General features: G+C 40.9%; 1 protein-coding gene across 3 annotated transcripts in view; it reads right to left on the bottom strand.

The window, feature by feature from the left end:
• The window catches only part of ZNF608 (zinc finger protein 608), a 131064-nt gene that overhangs the window by 91867 nt on the left and 17320 nt on the right, over positions 1–21877 (bottom strand). The window contains exons 2-5 of one of the 3 annotated variants that reach the window (XM_060008936.1): positions 17477–17568; positions 15364–15526; positions 10730–10869; positions 6288–7375 (exon numbers count right to left, since the gene is read on the bottom strand). In XM_060008936.1, coding sequence (XP_059864919.1) covers positions 6288–7190 — 903 coding nt within the window. In that variant the 5' untranslated portion in view covers positions 7191–7375; positions 10730–10869; positions 15364–15526; positions 17477–17568. Of the gene's footprint in view, positions 1–6287; positions 7376–8389; positions 8956–10729; positions 10870–15363; positions 15527–17476; positions 17569–21877 lie in introns of those variants that run through there. The other 2 variants (XM_060008938.1, XM_060008937.1) reach the window with 2 other exon arrangements.

Here is a 21877-nt window from a genome sequence, read left to right as displayed (position 1 = left end):
CCCGTCTTGAATATCCTTTATGCGCTCAAAATAGCATTACAAACAGCCCGACTGATGGTCAATCTACTATGAATTATTTAACAACCTTTCATTCAGTTGCAAAGGCTTTGTTCGCACTGCCAAAACCTTTAGCTTAAATTAAAAAGAACTTGCTACGGAGAGCAAGAAGTCACTAAAGAAACTTCAGCTGGGAGAGAGAACTGGATGGATATGAAGGGGCCAATTACTTGGCAGCAGAGTGGAACAGAAAATCAACGGTGACTTCTTTTAAAAGAATAAAGCCCACACTTACTAAACACTCCCAGTCCACTCCCAACCCAACAGCTATATATGCCATTATAACATTTCTACACACATACCTATGAAATAAATACCAGACACAGGGTACCAGTCTGATCCCTGTATGAGCCTGTAATGACGACTGAAGTCATTCCTGGGTCAGAGATTTCACCTGTTCTCTTTCCCTATAACCTTAAATGTACAGATTAAAAGGGTATTATTATTTATCGACAACTGTCCTCGTGAAGAGGGGTTATTTCCACTCCGCTGTTGCTAAGGAGCGCCCAGTATTTCCTTAGTTCTGGTTTCCATGTTCTACAAGAATGTGATACAAGTAACTTAGGAATAAACTGTTTAGTATTCAAGCAAAACCCTTGATGTTCAGATCACCGGCAAGTTCAGAGTGCTGGCAATCAAAACTATGTTGTGCTACAGTAATTACTATGAAAAACTTCCAGTGCTTAATATTAAAGAATAGAATAACATGATCCTTCCACCTCTTCTACACCTCTAGAGTGTGTTCAACATGGCAATTATCTCTGTTCAAGAAGCAGAGAGTTTAAACTGCATTGAAACTCAATTATACCCATGACTTTTTAAACATACACTTCAAAAGGCAGGTTTCATTACATTCAAATCACTGAGCAAAATCTTTTGCCCAACTTAGAAAAAACAGATTCTATCCCTCTCCATGAGACATCTTCAAGTATAAAAATGATTTCTTTTTACTTTTTGGACCCACTTCTTCGTTTACTAAAGTAGAGGGATGACTGAGCCCTGGTGAAAGACAAAGAGAGATCCCATCTGATAGAAGCAGTGGGATGTGCAGCCCTCCCAAACGTCATTACCACACCGCCTAGAACTGCCACCATTTTTAAAAACCAGATCACACACTTGTTAACAAAAAACACATTACTTTGCTACTTTTAAGAATGCAAAGGAACTAGGAGTGGTAGATTTATGATTTAAGTGCTTGTGGCTAAAATAGCTTTCCAATTATCAAGGGCCTCTTAGGAAGAGCAAGAATGCATTATGTGTTAATGACCACAACCAGGGGTCCCTTCTCCACTCTTTTGTCAGAACCCGGGCAGATCCTCCCCGCAGCTTCACCATTAACATGTCTGTTTCCTGTCAGCCCACTCAGAGATAATGTCATTTATCTGAGGGAGGCACAAGCCCAGTCATTAGCTTCTATAAAAGACCTCAAACAAAGGCCGGATAATGTTTTACCCAGGGCTCTTACTAAAACCAGAAGCCAAGAAGCTTACCATCTAAAAGTCAAGGACTCCAAAGTTATCAGTGTTAAAAGAATATTTCCCTCATGATCAACAATCCTAGACTAACAGCTCTGAACCAGAGCAAGGTCTATGTAGAACAAACATCGGTCCAGGTGTGGCTACCACGTACAATTAGATTAACCGATAAACGCTGACCAGAGTTAGCCTGGGAGAGCCTTTGCCCCCCCCCCCCCGTTGCCTCCAGGGGGAAAATTGACAGAATAATTCAGATACTGACTAAATAGTTAGATCTTTGAAGAACTGACCCCTCATTGTGATTGCCTGCAGGAACTGAATAACCATTATAAAGTGTTCAATGGCTGAGCTTCTGGAAATCTTTTAAATAAAAGTGGAACTGGTTAAAATAAATGTAGGAACACGTGTTTTCACAGTGTTGCTCATATTACAGCAATTTCGAGTTGCTATGAAGTACCAGGTGAACTTTTTTTAAATTAAAAAAAAGGCACACACAGTCAAAATTGGAGCAAATCTCAGCCGTTCAATCCTTGTTTTTCATGCTGAAAACGAAGAACAGATGGTTCTTTCCATGTTGTTTGAATCTGGTTATTGAACACCTCTGTGGTTAGGGAGATTTCTGCTTAGCACTTTCGGCATAGATTTCATTTACTAACTATAAAATGCTGCTTAGGAAAAATAAGTCTTTCTAACACCCTAATTAAAACCATCTTGCAGCCAAGCAATTTCCCTTGAAGAGCATTCTTAACCTCATGACATTTGGACAATCAATCCCTCCCCGCCTCTTTTTTTTTTTTTTTTACAGACTATTTGCAAAGTTATTAAAAGTTGCTAAACGTTATTTATCTCTTTTAGCACAATCTTGATCAGTTGCTGAGTAATTTTTAAAATTTCTCCAGCAAGCCCAGCAGATTACAGATACTGTGCTCAGAACCCAGGGATGTGCCTGGTTATGCAAATCTTCCAAGCTTCCACGGGGTCTCACAGAAAACTTCGTTGGGGAAAGAGCAGCCCCTCTGCACCCACTGCAAAAGCCCTGTCATCCTCCGAGGAAGCCTATAGAAAAGAAAGGAGCTGAATCAATGCTGCTTGGGAGCCACCCTTAGTTACCAACGTTTTCAACAGCTAAATCCCTTATGTAGCTTTCAAAACAGTTTGCTGTCCAACAACAATGGACTTTGTTCTTTAATTATAGCAAGTGACCTTTCTGCCCTTTTATTTCACAGTAGATAAACTGCACTCTCTAAGCAGAATTTGTAGGGGGCACTGTATTTGGGGGGGAAGCATATCATCCACAAAACTTACTAATCAAAATATGTTCTTCAACTAATCACACTCACTTAGAAAACGTGCCAGAATTCCCTAGTGAAGTGTAAAAAGGCTTCTACAAGAGAATAAAATAAAATGAATGATATCCTTTATAGACAGGTCCATTTGTAGAGCCCACACTTAGGCTGTTAAGGACCAGCTTAATGAAAGCAGCATGATATTACTCAAATCATTCTCTTTTCTAAATGCATACTGAAGAGTCAGAATCCTAAGACCCAACCATAAGATCTCCTAGGCTCTTCACATGTATTTGAAGTCTCAGCTGTTTTTAAGAATTCTTGTATGTATTTTGGAATATCCCAGCGATCAAATAAACCCATGTACTGTATTGAACTATTAGCCCAGCCGAATGCCTCCGTCTGATAGGTCAAAACTGTAAGACGGTTAAGGAGGATACATGCAGAAGAGCCTCAATACAGGCTATTATGCTTCAAAAGAAAAGGAGGGGGCAGGTGGGGAAGCAGGTTTTAACAACCAAAAACCAAACCGTCAAATCTACTTATTCAGACACGTCACTGGTGGCTTAACCACAAAATGGGCTATAGAAATACAGCTCAAGTATCTTAGAATTATGGCATGTTTTGATTTTGTTCACATATTAAGAGAGTGGCGACTTTTACAACATACTTGTGGTTTCCACATAAAGGACTAGAACGCTCATTGATTTAATTTCATAATTGGACCTTTCATAAGGTCCAATTTATCATGTTTTACATGACTTTGTGTAGTGAAGAAACAGAATAAACAGACCAAAAATAGACATAGAAGGATGCTGTGAAAATTCACCGGTGACAGCAAGTCTTATGAATCTCCTGGAACCATCCAACCAGGAAAAAGAAAAAGAAAAAAGCACACACACCACATTACACCCCTCTTTGGTTTTCACATTTGACCCCTTCATGAGCCACATCCGATTGCCGAAAATTAACCACCTTCACCCTTAAGACACTTACTCTTCACAAACCCAGATAATCAAACAAGGCTGAAATTAAAACATTGTACAAAAACATCAAAAAACCTTTCTCAAAGGATGCCTCGGTGTCGAATTATTTTGCCAGGTAAAGCTTGTCCTACTAAATCTTTCCCGCCTCAAGAGGTCTCCTCCTTGTCATTAGGAAGTATTTTCTAAATTGAAGTCAAATTTTACACAACCAAGAGTTAGTGGAATTAGAGTGACTTCCCTGGGTGGCATCTGTACAAGGGAGTGCCATATCTGTGTGCCAAGGAGGAAAGCGTTCTTAAGAGAAGTCCTTCTGGGGTGCAGTGGGCGTGGGGAGGAAAGCTGAAGGAACGGGCTTCCAGATCCTGAGCCAGCACCATAGCTTGACAGAGAATGGCCCACACTGCAGTATTCAAGCCCCTCGGAGCCATCCCTGAAGGGGCCCTGTGCCCATACCAGCAGCTACGGTTGGCAGTGGTACGAATCTAAATGCACTGTGCTTGCTCCCCTCCCTCCACCCCAGACCCATCATGACTTGTTTGCTCTTTATTTAGGTAATTCACATTATCACACTTATACTCCTCTGACTGAAGATGAGTTGCATGTATATGAATAACTTAATTCTTCCATTTTTCATCCAGTTTCCTGTGTGACTGGAAAGTGAAAAGAACACAAAAACTGGAGAACCGACACCACGCTCTCATCTCAGTTGCCATGACAGCAGCCTTTGAGATACTGAAATGTTCCAATTGCCAGCTAAACAAAATTGTTGACTGTGAACATTTGGCTGGAAGATTAAAAGGCTAAGGGCAGTACCTCCCACATTCCAGGCAGCAGTGAATCCAATCAAATGGCTCTGACTCCTTAACCACAGCCATTGTGAGCACTGGATTAGGGCAATTCATCTAGATAGTTAGGGCAGATTAGAACTGCAATTTGAAGACTACTGGCAACAAAAGTAAATGCTCTACTGTACTAATAAGACTTCAGAACGCCTTTTAGCAGAAATTATGTGAAAGTCCACATTTCAGCATAAGAATCGAAACCTGGATTGTATTTTTTTTAATGCATTTAAAGTCATCAGTGTAAAATGCTGTCTGACCAAGGGGATATGGATAGAAGAAGCAGGCGTTCAGAGGCTTTTTGCGATTTTGGCATCATCTACACCTTAATGTACCTTCATCGACTTCTAAAATCATAAAACCGAAACTTTATTCCTGCAAAAAGAAAAAGGTTTAAATAGACAGCAGTGAGAAACTGTACACAGAAATAATCACCCAAAGACACTTCACAATTTTGACCAAGTGAGAAAGAGCAAAGATCAAATTATTTAATAAGCATATAACCAAACAACCATGCCACGAACCACACGACACGCATTTGCTTCTGCAAGGCACAATCTGTGGAATTAAACGTTAATTTTATAGAGACAGCACTCACTCCCCCAGTTCACTCCCAACCTGCTCTGTGGACAGAGCACCTTCAGCTCTTGGGACATCACTTAATGCACAGTAATTGCCAGACCAGTAAGTCCTAGGCCTCCAGCACAAAGCAGCACAACACGAGGGGCAATTTTTCGAAGGCAGTGTCTCACTAGACTTTCCGACAATGACAAAGATGGGAAAAAGGGTCCGAATTACCTAAATCAACGCTCCCCACCGCTCAAATGCAACACGTATTTCGGGTATCTTTTGGCTCCGTTTTCACCTTTCAGCACACCAATCCACCAAGTCCATTTCACTTTTCTTACCAACATTTCAGCTCCCTGGTCAGGCAAGAAATCCAAGTGATAACACTCTTACATCTCCAGCTAAGAACTGGGCAAGGGAACAAGGAAAGAGTCCTGGCGGTCACCAAAACCATTCCATTCTTGCTACATGGTTATGAAACCAATGACCCTAGGAGACCAAGGTTTCATTCGGGACCAATAACAGTAACATATCCTTTGACAAGACTATCTTGGAGAATATCATGAAAAAATAAATGGGTGGAGGGTGGAGTGCAAATTCGAATCCTCGACATACCTCTCCGGGGAGGCAACGTGAACCCTGCACCTAAGGACACATTACCAGAAATACTAGGACGTGTAAATTAAAACAGAAGACAGTTCTCCTTAGGGGGAGAAATCAGGAGAAGAGGTAAGTGGGTACAGGAGCAGGTTTTCTGTTAAAAGCACACCGCAACGAGCTGACTGGCCAAGAGCCCTTCTGCAGGGCAAAAGGTACTTGGAACACCCAGACCCTCCCACCTGGGGACCCAAACACTAGCACCACAAGCAGCAGCAGAAGCAGGAGCTAAACACTGCACCCAAGTTAAGCTGCCCCATACCAAAAGTTCACAGGAAGGATGCACAGAAGAGAAATCTCACAAAGAACCAGAAAGCACGAAGTGTAAGGCACACAGAGGCACGTCCCCACCCACCACGCACCCACACAAATGCACACAAAGAGGAAAGTAGGAGATCTAGGAAGGCGTCTTTATCCTACCTTCTCAGTTTTCAGTTTCTTGATTCGCCTGTGGCTCTCCTCCTCCTCCTCTTCCTTCTTTACCAACATAGAGTTTCCCATGAGCCCTGAATCCGGGGCACTTTTGCTAACTTCCCCAGCAGCCGCGACGCTGCCACTCCCAGTGCCCCCGCAGTGGAAGGGGCTCGCGCCACCTCCATTGCTCTTGGCCCCAAAGCCATAGAGGCCCCCGGAAGGGGCCTGGCTGCCACTGCCATTCTGGTGGCCCTGAAGCAGGTCGTGCTTGTCCTTCCTGGATTTCCCCGCATCCTTATCCCGCTTGGCGCCTCGGCTGCTCTGGCTTTTACCTGGCTTCTCCTCTTTGCTTTTCCCGCAGGAGGCCGTTCCCGCGGTGGCAGCGGAGGTGCCGGCGCTGGTACTATTGCTGTTCGGGTTGCCGCCGCCGCCGCCGCTCACACTTTGACCCAGCGCTGAATTCATGCCAGTTGCCTCTCCAGGGCGCCCTTGGACTTCCTGCCTCTTGCCAGTGCCGCTGATCTCGGGAATCCCATACAAGGCAGCAGAAGGCAGAGATTTATTAGCATCCTTAGAAGTTTTACTCCTTTTCACTTTTGATTTGCTGGTCTCTTTGTGTGAATTCCCCTGGGGAGCAGAGGGCTGAACAGAAGCAAATTTTAGGCCATCCGCTAAGGCTGCGGTAGCACCGGCCCCACTGGAGGCCAGACCTCCACAATCCTTAGAGTTGCTGCTGCTAGTGGTGTTGGTGGAATTATTCATTTCAAATTTCTGTCTGTCCTTCTCCAAATCAGCGTCCAAATCAATTATTAAATTTCCAACCCCGATTTCCCAATCATCGCCACTGTCATAAGTATCAACCGTATTTGGATCCACACCCTTTCCTGCCGTAGAAATGTTCACTGACATCCTGAAGATGAGCTCTCTAGAATAAAAATCCGATGAACTTTCCTTTGGAGATGAGGGGACATTCGTTTAGCTCCGCTGGGCTTTCTCTTAAAAAAAAAAAAAAATCTTCTAATCTTCCTCTTCTTTTTCCTGCCCCAGGAATGGGTCCAGGGGGTTTACACCCTTCAGTCCAGGTCCACCTTTTCCTGTGAAGGGGGGAAAAGTCGAATATTTCTTGTCTGGGTGTTACCAGAATAAAAAACGATTAATACTGGGGAGTCAGTGAGGGGTACAGGGAAGGATGGTGAGGAAGGTGGCTCATGTATTGTCTCCACAGTCCAATATCAGGTTTAAAGAAAAATAACCAAACCCGAAAAACGTACCCATGACAGTAAGCATCTTACAGTAGCTAAAAAAGAAAAGCCCTTTATCAACAACACAAGGATAATCACTTTTTAAAAAGCATTAAAATATCTTAAGGATCTGAGTCAAGTCCAGAAAGGTTTAAGGGAAAAAAAAAAAGAGTTTAGGATTTTTTTTTCTAGCACATACACATGGTAACAACCCCAGAAACACAGCCTGAACACTCGGACAAGAGGAAGGAACACGCTTTAAACATCCTTAAACATGTCCTAGATCTTGCAGTTTTTAAAAGACCAGACCCTGGAAGTTCTCTAAGGCTAGTTTCAGAATGATGTTGCTAAATTTTCCTCATTTCTAATTTTATTACTTCTTTTTACAAATTGTCTGGGCAATCTGGTTTTTGTTCCCAGTAAGGAACAGAAAAAAACAACCAATAACGCCCCCATACACATACCCCCCCATCCTCTCTTCCCCAACAGTTTATACAATTTTATTTTTGAGATATACACACACGTCTTTAAGAGCATTTCTCTATTTTAGAAAAGACAGTGTCAAATAAAAGGCTAAATATATGCCTTTTGAGAAAAAGAAATTACATCTAAACAATTCTACCGTATTCCTAGGTCACAGACTGGCTCAATCTGTTAAATATGGTGCTACTGACTGTACGGGAAACTGATTAAGACATACACTTTAAGTGATCTGCGCCAAGGTGGCCTCAATGACCGCAAATGAGTGTGTGTTTGACAAAGATCAGTTAAAACGGTTTTTAAAGGGATCAGCCCCTTTTTAACAGTTGATTGTCAAGGAAAAAATAAATAAATATACATACACACACACACACAGACATTGCTTACCTTTACTCCTTTATCATTTTTTAATTAGGCCAGCAAATCAAAATGCCTTTCCCACTCCACTCGGCAAACAAGCCTGTGCCTCATTTTACTTAAACACCAAATGATCAAGAAGGAAGGAACCAAATAACACATCTCAGCCAGAATAATCACTCGATAACATTATTCCACTTCCCCACCCCCCTTTTGGCAAACGGATCAGTCCTTTTCTCCTTAAAAAAATGTGTCACTGTACAGCTGGAAGATAATGTTTCACATTCACAACAGAAGCACCAAAGGGTTTTTTTCCTCTTAACAAGCATCGAGAATAATAGTTTTTAAAAAAGAGAGAGCTTAGAGAAAAAAGTTTTCCCAACTTCTCATTCCGCCTTCAGTTCCAGACTTCAGAGTCACCGTGATCAGTAAGTAATGATCCCATGTAGCAAACCTACAGGCGTCCGCTAGTAACAAGACAGAATGTGCTAACATCGGGATAAATTAGTGAAAGGGAAGAAAGAATAAGAAGAAAGGACTGAAAATCTGGGCTGGATTCCGCCTGTTAGTCGGGAAGTGGCATTTTTCCGCCCGTCCTGACAGATTTGATTTCTTGAACTAACTTAAGAGGAAAGGAGGGGGAAGGGGATGGGGGAGGAAGGGGGAGGGAGGGAGCAGGAGGTGGAGGAAAGGGTGGGATGAGAAGTCGAGCAAGAGGAGAAAAAGAAAGGTGTGGAGGGGGAGGGGAGCAGATGATTCAGTGAGCTGATAAACCAGTTATACCAGCATTCAGGGTGGGGGCCGGGGGGCGGCGGGGTAGGGAAAATAACGGCGTTTAAAATTGGTTCAGTCTTCGAAACCTAAAGGATGTGATGTTTTCCTGTTTTATGTTGTTTTAAGAAAAAGGAACCGAGTTCCTAGTATAGTCCCCGAGGGGGGGAAAAATCCGCTGTCGTTCAAGCCGATCAGTCATGTGGTAATTCGATAATTAGAGTCAAAAAAAGATTTTTTTTTAAGGCGACCTTTTTCAGGACAGTTTTTCCCGTTTACAGTCGCAGCAAACGGTGCGTCTCCTTTTTATTTATTTTTCTCTCCTCCTCCTCTCTCACCCCCCCCTCCTGTGTTTAGTCAGATGGCCCCAGAGCTTGGCTTAGTATTTTTAATTAGCTGGCGTTTGGAAGCTAAAAGCAGTAATGAATTGTTGATAGATTGGAAGTGGAGAGTCGCTTTGCTGGAAATGTCGGGGCTGGGGGAGGGGGATGGGCGAGTTAGCAACAACCAACCATCGAAAAGGAGCGATTTTGTTACAGTGCAAGCCTTTCACATCACGTGAGGATCAAGGGCTCAATTGGTTGTCGTGAGAACAAAAATGGTGACAAGCGTATCAAGAAAATACTGATCTGGTCTTTAAAAAAAAGCTGAAGGTCTCTCCCCTCCCCCGGCACACACTCTCCCCCCCCCCCGCCGCCTCCCCCCACTCCCGCCCTTGCAGTGGGAGCAGCTACAAGTTATGAATGTGAAACATTTCTCGCAGATCTAGGCTCTCGGAAGTTCGGAAGGAGTGAAATGTAATGAGTACAAGAGCAAAGCAGATGTTTTAAAGAAACACCTTATAAACCTTTCCTCAGCTTATCTCCAATTTGCCGTCTTTGCCAAGGGGCCAGGGATAGGGACGACTAGGCGAGGGGGGCAGGGCACCTCCACGCTACTTGGATTTTAGGGACCCCCCCTCATGTCTTAAACAAAGAAAAACATTTTGCTAGCTCCCAATCCAGGTCCTGTAATAAACACACCATTGTTACTATTTGCGGGTTTGTTCGGGTTGGGTGGGGCATTTTTTTCCCTTAATGGTGTTTTTGCTGCTTGCTTTTTTAAGGAGGTGGAAAATGGTAATTATAACCATTACAGGTAATGGGTGACTATTCCCTTGTTTAATATTAAATTATGGGCACTAGAAGTGACAAGAGACAGAAATCGGCTTGTTCTGCCCTTGCCCCCATTTTCCTGGTTCAGTTTGGAAGAGGGTCCTTCCCAGCTAGGATAGGAGAGGGAGGGGTGAGGTGCGCTAGAGAATGGACACTGCAGATCAAGATTTGTAACTGTGTCACTTTTATTCTCCTTGGGTTAGAGCCCCAAAGGTAGTTTACTCTAAGTTACCCCGAGTGCCCAGTCAAGCTTAATTTGTGTGAAGAAGTTACAAATGCTTCACCCTCCACTGAATAAAAATTCACCCTTCTTGGATTGTTGTTCTCAATGCAAAAGCCAAACCCTGTAACTAGTTCCTCATTTCAATGCATAAAACTCGCACATTCCCCTGCATGAAGTCCCCGCTAAGTGCTATATAGAGACACACCACGCAACCGTACTTACGGTCTGTATTGGATCGAGTTGACCTTTTCCTTCTAACTGCATTGAATGTGTTTGGTTGCAGCCGCTTTATTTTGGAAATTATAATCTCTTCAACAAATTTATTATTAAAGAAGATGGACCATCAAATGTCACAGACCGGCCTGTGTATTTTTTATAAAAACAAAAATTCAAATTAAAAAAAAGAAAAGAAAAATTCCCCTGGTGCACACACACAACAAGCTTGTTCTGCAACACTGAAATCAGGACTGAAACACAACACACACACAGGGGGAGTGGAGCAAAAGGAGCTCTCAGCCTCTATACCTGAAAGGGACTTTTCTTTGTTCCCATTGCCCTTTCTCATCGGGCCAATCAGAGAGCAGCTTTTATGAAACTGGGCTCTCTCATTGGCTAGCTGCTTTCTCTTGGCTACTGTAGGGGGTTGAGATATACACACGTATAAAACACACACTGAGAGCGGGTGGGGGTCCGGTGGGGGGCGGTTGTGGAGACAAAGCGTTTTATTTTCCAACCAGATTGGGGTTGAGGAACCTCCTGCAGTAAGATGAAAAAAAAAAAAAAATGGTGCGCCTGTTTCAATTACTACATCATTCACATAAAACACTTATTTATTAAAACAAATCTCAAACAGGCTGCGAGGAGAGGATGTCGGTAAATATAAGTTTGATTGTGTTATCTTGGGGGAAATAATGTATGTGATCGCTCGGTGGCAGAGGGAAGCCAAATGAGCCACTAGCGCGTAGCGAGGAGAAAAGGGAGGTTGGCTGTGTGGAAATGACTGCGAGCGTTTTGCCGGCTTCCATTCCGTGTTGCAAGGACTCGGCAGCGCAAACTCCCCGGGACTGATTTTCTGTATTGCACCTTCTGGCTTTCAACTCTCCCCCCGCCACTTTGCCCTTCTTTCAATGGGTGTTTTTTTTTTTTTTTCCTTGTGTCTCTCATTTTACTCGCTGATTAAATAAGAAAAATCGATCTGGGGGTGAAGGCGGTGGTGGGGAAACAAGTAACCCTTTTGTTCCCAGGCTTCTGGTCCACAAGCAATGAAATGTGAAAGCTGGCAACCATTTAACCACCACTACGTGAAAGGTTCTTCCCTGGAATTAGTAACAAAGCTTTTCCACCTGGTCCTAGGCAGCTCCAAAAAATTTTTTTAAATTTTTAAAAAATGAGGTCCCGGCCAACCATGTTAACACTTCGGGCTAGTCTCATTTTTTAAAAAAATCGATTTGTGGGAGATAAATATACTAGGAAGATTAACCCGTTAAACAGTCCCAGTACCATTTTTAAGCCGAGGGATTGTCAGAGTTCCCCTTCCCCAAATATTTAACCCTCTCTTGGGGAGAGCCGGTGTCAAAGTCCTCTGAACGCAGCACCGTGCAATCCACCAAGAACACAAAAATATTTTAGAATGTATTGTAGGACAAATGCCAGCAACCAAGTTAATGGGACTCTGAGGTCATAGGACCAGAGAGGTTAATATGAAATAACAAGTTTAACAATAACAAGTATTGTACTGTAACCGCTAATATACTTAAGCTAATGTATTTATATATATTAAGCCTTTAAAGCACTTTTAGTTTTAATTTTTCATTGTTATTTACCATCACTTTTAGGAGCCGGAATATGGAAATTTTAAAGTCAAAGGGTGCACTGAATTTAATTGAAAGTGTCATGATCCCAAGTGTTAAAGATGCAGCACTACCGGGTTTGTAATTTCCACACGACAATCGCAATTTAAGAATGTGTCTTAACTGAGTCAAATGGACATATAAAGTGAATTAGAGCTAGCAGAAGATTGCTTATGATATAAATATTCAGTGATGACTTTGTGGATCAATAAAAATATTTATGTCACATGTTTTAAGTAATGTCTATTGACTCATGTTTGAGCTTTCGATGTATTTAGTTCATTTTTTTTAATGCCAATTAGTTGTTTCACTACCCAAGATGAACTCGATTTGATGCTAAAATAGTAATAAACAGCAGTTTCCATCCTTTGCTGGGGTACATAAACTAGAGGAATGCAATCTATAATAGTCCTTAGATCTGCCTAAATAGATTTATTTTCAAAGCAAAGCCGTACATTAATAGGGCAGAGAAGATAATCTGATATCCACTTATCGTCTATTTTAACTTTCATATTTGTTTTATCATTTTGAACGTACAGATTTTACAGTTTGTGTGTGTCCCACTGCTAATAGAACATGCACGTTGATTTTTAACTCTTCTTCTTTTAGAAGAGTGGTTCCTCAAAGGACCAGATCACTCAGACACTTCCTATGTCCCTGGAGTATTTCCATCTTTGGAAGCCCATGGCTACCCTGTATAATCAGCTTGGAAAAATCAATAATTAGCTTTTAAAACAACTGGACTTGAAAAGGCATAGAAAATAAGACCTGCTGAAGTTCATAAAGGGTAGAAGCAACACCTCCAACACACTCCCTTGGTAAAAGCAAATCACAGGCTCTGCAGTATAGATTTAGTGTAACTAAAGCCAAAGTTTAGGCTTCCTGGTATTCAAATAATCTGATCTAACCCTTACTTCAATACTTAACCCTAATTCTTCAACCTTTTTAATAAACCCCACCTGGTTAAAGATAAAGGCTTATGCCAAATTCAATCACATATTTAACCCAAACCGTTTTTGATAAATTCAAGCATTTTCCTTCCATTCCAACATCTCCACACTCCGTTCGCACCCCGCCCCCACCTCCTACCCTCCAAGTTCCGCCTAGAGACTTGAATCAACCAGAGTCATTCTGCTGGCTTTGTGAGTGTTTGTTTTCTTTTGTTTGACAAAGGGGCCAATCAAGAGACATCAGAGGGCTATCAGCTAATTGATGAATGAAACTAAGATAATTAACTACCGGCTTAGAAAATCAGAGCTACTCCCCTCACAAAATTAGGAAGTTCTACCATATTTTAGAGGAGAAAATTTTATCCGCCTCTCTTATCAAGATGATAGGGAACATACTGGCCTGCGTACTGATATCCACACGCATATAGTTGATAATACCAGTACACTATTGTATAACATGTATACTTTGTAATTTTACATCTTAGTGTGTGTCTACTCAGAGATGTGGTAGAGGGGAGCAGCGGCTGGAAAGGAGTCTAGGAGGAAAGAAGAGGTGGGAGGAGCCAGAAGGATAGTGTAAAAGGAGCAGTTAAAGAGTGCTATCCCATCTCCAATAACCACCACCACCAGCTGAGCTCCTGCTTGTACTGCTTCCATTACTAGGTGATCAGAAGATCCTGGCACAAGACTTTTCCTCCTTTTTAAGGGCAAAGAGCTCAGTGCTGAGGCCAGGGGCTTCAGGCAGTAACACAGGAAAACAGAGTGGTCTTTCTTTGGTGCCTATTTCCTCTGGTTTGTGCTGTATCATAAAAGGATCAGAAATAATTTCTTGGATTTTTGTTTATTTGGAAGGCAGTCTATACGTGGGTCTAACTTTTCTAAATCTATGCCAATTTTGACACTAGAGAGTTGTTCAAGACCAAGGGGAAAAAGTGGAAAGCAAAGTTATTTAAAAAAAAAAAAACCTACCTAGGAATGGACTTATGAGAAAATAAACTTAATTTAGACATAATGAGAAACTTTCTGGCTGCCCAGGAAGATTGTGGAGAAAGGGTCTTATCTGTCTGGGCTTGGTTATGAACAGACCTGCCTCAAGGCTGTGGGCAAGTGACCTGGTTTCTAGGCAATATGGAATGGGTGATTTATTAAGACACCCGCACAAACACTAGATGTTCTTCACTTTACCTAGAGATAACATCCTAACTTGCTACCGAGGAAAGGTCTTTTAGAGAAAACTCTTTTCAAACATGCTTCCTAAATCCAATTCAAGTTTCTGTATTGTTAACAATATCCATCTCTAAACAACTGTCCCCAAAAAGAGATAGGCAGTGTTCTCAGTCAAACATTTGACGTTTTTGCAATAACCTGAAATATCACTGGACCAAAAAAGAGTGCCAAGAGGCAGATGTCTAGTGGAGAGAGAGGACCTGGCACAGAAACATTTTATTTCATCCCCATGGGAATGGGGGAAGTACTTAGGGAAGCAAGACACGGATGGTGTTCACCCTGCCATGGAAGACGCCTCATGAGAGACCCATGGACATTCTGATATACATTTTGTGAATACAGACATTCACACACACTGTAAAACACAGCTGTGTTAACTTTTCAGGTCATTTCTATGCTCTATTAGTTCACCTTCAATTTAAACTCCTCAGCGTAAAACAAAGGGACTCTACATCCAAGGGAGGGAGAATGATGTCTATCTTCCAAAACCTTTATAACACGGTTTTGCTTAAACAAATTGAAATGATATAAAGCAAATTTTCCATGCTCTGAGACTCACGACTACAATGAATTTTAATAGTAAAGAACTGTAAAGTTAAAGGAGTTTCTCCCTGTATGTGTTGGTATTTCCCCATTCCTTCTCCCAAACCTCAACCTGAAAAGAATCCAAAAGGAAAAGCAGCAAATCTTGTCCCTTTTATGCCATACAGTCCTAGGGAACCCAGCAAAATATTGCAAAGCGGCACATTCTTCTAAAGGAAAACATCTGTATACTGCTCACATTGAGAGAACTGTGATGTAGGTCAGTGTTAAGTATCTGAAATCTTACCTCTGCTTGCCGGGTCTTTCTGGTGTGGTGTGCGCTACTATATCTGAACGGGTGCCCAAGCAAGGTCTGCAGATCAGTTAGCAAAGGAAGGCAGTTTACATCACATGTAATGAAACCATTTCTGGAAAAGGATTTTTCTTTTATGCCAGTGGAGACCGGGTGCCTAAAGAAGATCAAAACACAAGTTACATTTTTTTAAAACTACTTATTGGAGATTGCTGTTGCTGGTTTTATTACAATATGTATTTTACAGATTTAGGTAATAGCCCTGATTTTTCAAATCGACCTCTGTTTAGACACGTTTCACTTTGGGCTGTTTCTTGTCTGCAAAATTACAGTCATTTGCACGTTATTACAGTGGGTAGGAGACAGATTGTATTTAGCATTGGGTGGGGGAAGGGTTATTATGGGAAGTGATCTGCTACGGTCAGCACATAATTTCAGCCTGAAGAAAATTGCTTCTGAATGGCTGGTCTGTTAGCTAGCCAAGGAATGGTCACTGGGAGAAACTGAAAAACACTTCTGCTTAATCTGCATTATAGAATTATTCTCATTTCCAGAAAGATGGTTGGTGGAAAATATGATTGTAAAACCAAGCTTAAAAATGTGGAGGTGAAATGTTGTCAATGCTCTATTTGAATCTAAAACAACTACAACAAAATACAAACCACCAAGCAGGAGAGGGCCAAAAGGCAGCAGGATACAGCCGTGTTCTACTCCATCTTTCCTCCTTGCCTCCCTTTTTCTTCGCCCCCTTTGGTTGTTTTCAAAAATCTCTATGACTTAATGACAGTGGATTTTTATGTATGTGTAAACATTTGTGAGAGTAACACCAAATACATTGATAAATGTATCTCTTGCTTTCATACGTATATGACTACATGAAAAAGATTTCCTAATATAGCTTCTTTTTGGAGGGTGGCAGAATCCCCTTAATTGTGAGAGTATTTCATACGCTCTTGGCACTAGAATTTAAGGACTTTCCCACACTTTACAAACTACATTGTATTTGTGCGTACTTCACAAAGCTGACAGATTAATAAAGCAAGGATGAAAGCGTATCAGAAATTATAGCCCTTGTCTAATTTATAATTTAAATCAAACCCTTATGAATCGCCTAGGAAGTCTTAACATACTTGGTTAGAAAAAATCAGGAGACAGGTTTATTTTAAAGAAAAATAAAAGAATACGATTATACTCAGCTCCTTGGCTGCTGAGTAACACTTTCGTTGTGAACAACTGTGCCTCTTTTGTTTTCAAAACAAGCTTTCCTAAAGGATGAATCACTACAATCATTTGGAGAATATGCAATAAACAACAGAAAGCCAGAAACTTGTTTTGCTATTTTCTCAACAGAGCATTTCCGTCCCATCCTCAGCTCAGCTGAGCTTCCAGTCCACCAGCCAATCATCATTATGGAAATATGGTTCTCAGCCTCCTGATTGGCTGATTCCTGGGCCAGTATGTTAAGGTTTCTTCAGCTCAATGAACACTGCATACCAGCCTGCTCTGGGGACCCTCTTCTTCCAAAAATATTTTAATCACCTTTCTTTTCTTTCCTTCCGTCTTTTTTCAAGATTCTTAAAATCATCCAGGGAAGAACCTTGTATTCTTTTTAAAACACTTTTAAGACGTAATGATCATATTGGGGATCTGCTAAGAATGGAATTTAATGTCCAGGGACATTTCTTCTAACCATATTTTAATGTTTTCTATTTATTGGGTTCTCATGGTGTTTCCTTGGATTTTAGAGGAATTCCCACACAAGTTACATGAACAAACTGTTCTAACACATGCTTTAATTTTTTTTTCTTAAACATTACCTGTCCCAACTAGAATTCTTTTCTCTGAGATTTTTTAAATTTAAAACATGAAATTAAAACACTTAATACTGAAAAGTAATCGCGTCAAACAATTTTTAGGAGCAAAGAAGACAATATATTTTCCCTCACAATTAAGGCAACTTATCTATAATTTTTTTAATTGTTCAACATTTTACATTGTTATCCCCCAAAACCCACAAATGTCTTAAGGATGCACAACTTTTTCAAACTTAAAAGAGGTTTGTAATTTAAGACAGTGAATAATAATGGGAAATATATGTGCAACTTACCATGTTCCAGAAATTCTTCCTAATTCTTCGTATGTATTGATCCATTTAATCTTCATAACAGCCCCATGAGATATCATCATCAGATGAGGAGACTGAGACAGAGAAAAGATAAGGAGCGTTTTCAAGTAACAAAGCCAAATCTTGGTGGAGCCAAGATTTAATGGAGGAAGACTGGCCCGAGTCTGGTTGCTTAACCACTGCACTTGACTGCCACCCACACATAGTTCCAGACAACAGTTCCACCCATTTGGTTGAGCATAGAAACATTAGCAGGTGACTGGTGACTTCTCTTCCTGAAAGAATAATGAATTCAACTGCTTTTCAATCAAAGAAAAGCCACTGTGTCTTCTTTCCACCAGAGATTAATACTATGCCAAGCAGAAGATGTGGCACCTAAGACTCAGGATTAAAAAAAAGAAAATCAGTTTCTTGTTATTATACAACTGAAGTGTTTGAAACATTAAAAAAAATTACAACGATGGGTAGCACAGTGAGGTTAAAAATGACATACGACTGGTTATTTATTTTTTTTTTTTGCGATATGCGGGCCTCTCACTGTTGTGGCCTCTCCCGCTGCGGAGCACAGGCTCTGGACGCGCAGGCCCAGCGGCCATGGCTCACGGGCCCAGCCGCTCCGCGGCATGGGGGGTCCTCCCGGACCGGGGCACGAACCCGCGTCCCCTGCACCGACAGGAGGACTCCCAACCACTGCGCCACCAGGGAAGCCCACGACTGGTCATTTTTGAGACTGGTGATGTATACATTGGAATCATAATATTATTCTTTATGTAATACACACATATATACTTGGAAATTTCTATATTAAAAGGGTAAGAAGAAAAGCTACTAGGTCTTTGAGAAGGAAGGGTTATTCAGGAACACAATTTATTCCTTGGCTTTGGAACATTTTTGGCATTAACCTAATAGGGTAAAATTCTCTCAAATGACAATGCTGTGTATACAAACAAGCAGGAGCCGATTATACTTGCTTCCTACCATTTGTTTACTCAGGTTTTTGTTTGGTTATTTGTTTTAGGTCAAATTCACTTGCTGCGCTATATATGGTAAAAATCTGTAATGTTCTACTTAATATTTTCAACATGCACTATTTGAACACTTTGTAACTTTCTATATAAACTATTTCAATCACAAAGGAAAAAAAAGAAAAGAAAAATTCCCCTGGTGCACACATACAACAAGCTTGTTCTGCAACACTGAAATCAGGACTGAAACACAACACACACACAGGGGGAGTGGAGCAAATCAAAACCACAGTGAGATGCCAACCTCACAGCTACAAGAAGGGCTATTGTCAAAAAGACAAAAGTGGGGCTTCCCTGGTGGCGCAGTGGTTGAGAGTCCGCCTGCCGATGCAGGGGACACGGGGTCATGCCCCGTTCCGGGAAGATCCCACATGCTGCAGAGCGGCTGGGCCCGTGAGCCATGGCCGCTGAGCCTGCGCGTCCGGAGCCTGTGCTCCACAACGGGAGAGGCCACAACAGTGAGAGGCCCACATACCGCAAAAAAAAAAAAAAAAAAGGAAAAAAATCAATCCCACATAGAAATATATTCAATAGAAATTAAGAAATGAAGATTCAACATTTCATCACAGGTATATTATACACTGGGAGAAAGAAAAAAGTATTTGGTAATTTAGATTTCTTCAGGGCATGTTTTCTGTCTTATTCAAAGAAATAGAGTTGTAGAAGTGAAACCAACAGTTCAGATACAGAATTAAATTCTTTAAAATAGTAACATACAGTGAAAGACACTATATAATATAAGCAACACTGAATAGAATTAGACTAAATGAAGAGAAAAATGTTTAATCTTTACACAAAGAAGGCTATGACACAGATTAAAAAGAGCATTGAAGAAGATGAAATCATGGTAACAGTTACTATTCTTAACAAATAGGATATAATTTTGTGAAATAATGAGATTATAACACAAGGAGTCACTGATAAAACTGTTATAGCAGAAAATGGATAAATCATTAAATATAATGAGATTTAACTATCATTGTGAGAGAAAAGATATGTAATTAGAAAAAGGAATAGAATATAAAAAGAAAGCAATGTTTCTGCGGTTCTACATTACTAAAAGTCTAGTGATAAAAGAGGAAAGTATTTCGAGTCTATAAATAAATTATGGACACAATTATCATTAATTATAATAACAATAGTCCTCTCAAATCCAAACTCAGGACCTGGCAACCTTTCATTTTACTTAACAAACACCTGTATAGCACTTACTCTGTGAAAGGCACTATGTTAAGCATTTTATAAATATTAACCCATTTCCTGAGATTAAGTTTGAGATATTCATTCAACCTCTATTGTGTTATACAGGTTCACAGAAAATACAAAAAGGAATAAGACATCACATCATCTCTGATCTAGAGATGCTTCAAATTTCATAGTTGAGGTAAGACACTTGCCAAACTCCAGAGAGGATTTAATTTATGATAGTCCGTAAAAAAGTATTACTTTGGGGAAGAAGAAGAGCTAACATTATCTAAAGAGTCAGTACAGACTCTAGGAAAGAAGTAGGTGAAATTGTTGTCCCACATTAGGATGCAGCTGGAGGAAGGTCATGCCAAGAAGAGGAAACACAGCGAACATAGGTATAGAGGCAAAAAAGAAGAGAACAGCAGTGTTAGTTCACTGCTTACCTAGATCACAGGGACCCTGAAGGGGAGGAATGGTGGTCAGATAGATGTAGGTTGAAGGCTTATTGTAATAGGGCCATTATGAATCTGCAGAGAGGGAACTATGGAAGCTGACATCCAGCTCATGCTCTGTTCACCAAGCTATGTGCTCTGGCTCTGTACTGGGTCAGCCTAAGAAAGGGCAGCCTTTCATAATGTATAAAAGGGTGCTCTCAGCCAGACTGGACTGGATGATGGTCTTTATCCCGTGATGAGAAGTCTGAGTTTATCACAAGGCAATGAATGGCCTAGCTTTAGTAGGCCTATGGAAAACTCTTAAATCTCTTATAACATGATGCCTGGCAGAGTTCTTGGAAATTGTAATGTTCAAAATATGTTTGTTAAACTAATGAACTTATATCGAACTTCTAAATGTGAGAAGAGTAGAAAGGATTCCCAAAAAATGCAGGGGATCATAATGGTTAACAAGCAGCCCAAGGTGTACTGAGATAATATTCAAGCCAACATGTAAATTCAGTGGACAAATGATAACAATAAACATGTAGTAAACCAACTCTGAACTTAGAAACTCTCAACTTAGAAAGTACAATTTCTATAAGAATACTCTACAGCCAAATTAAATAAACTAACCAGAACAGAGAGAGGTCTTTATGAATGTAAACCTGTTGAAAGATAGGTCTTTATGAGTGAAAACATGTTGATTGAAGCAAAATATGTCAACAAACAGAACATAGGGTCAAAAATGGTCTCCCTGGGGAACACCAACATCTAAATTTGGGGTAGAAAATACAACTGCTTGAATGATGAATGAGTGAGCAGAGAGAATAAAAGGAAAAGCAAAAAACCAACAGGGAAGGGATACTTCTGCGAAGGAGAGAGTGAACAACAATTCAAAATGCATCGGGAAAATCAAGTAAGTGTGAGACTGAAAAGCCTCCATTGGTTTTTACTTGGGAGAAAGACTTAGTGATCGTAGAAAGAGCAACATAAGCAAAATGGTAGCAAAAACCAATGGGTTCAGGACTGAAACAGAGGGGAGCAAATCAAGAGATCAAATGAAGCCTACTCTTTTTAGAAGCTTGCTGTTGAAAGGGAATAGAGAGGGTAGTTTGAATAGGGTCTGGGAGGAGACTTTTATTGTTGTTGTTAATATGAAACAGCCTTCAACACCCATTTTGAGAGAAAGGAATCGGTAGAGAGAGGAGTTGAAGTTTTAGAGGTTAATTGATGAACACAGATCTGAGCTGAGAAAGGAGGGTCAGGGAAGGAGAGACCATTCAGCTGTGTCTGCCGCAGGACCATTCCGTCATGAACAAGTATTTCTAGCACAGAAAACCCAAAGTGGAGGGAGTTAAGTGGAGACTCAGGGAGCTGCTTGAACAAGGAGACTGTCCCTCACGCAGCAAGATCATAAGGACCTCAGTGGAACCCAGAACAGTCACAGCAGGCAATGAAGTGAAATAGCTAATATGAATAGAGACCCAGATAATCAGAATTTTTTATTCAGATACCTAGAGTTCTTAATAATTCAGTATATCCTGTAACTTTCTGGGAAGCTGATGAGTTAAGGAAAAAGAAACTTGGGATATTAGAACAGATTTATCTTGCCAAAGTATAAAAATTTTAATGAGTGTATTGTTTTAAATTAGTCTCTCCCTTTCTTAACAGGGTTTAGATGATAAAAATAAGAAGGAACTTTCCATTCCAACTTTACATCCCACTGGGTCATA

This window comes from Delphinus delphis, chromosome 3 (genome assembly GCF_949987515.2).
Source record: "Delphinus delphis chromosome 3, mDelDel1.2, whole genome shotgun sequence".
Taxonomy (NCBI): domain Eukaryota; kingdom Metazoa; phylum Chordata; class Mammalia; order Artiodactyla; family Delphinidae; genus Delphinus; species Delphinus delphis.
Note: the sequence above shows the minus strand (reverse complement) of the source record. Positions and strands in the feature narration are given on the sequence as shown.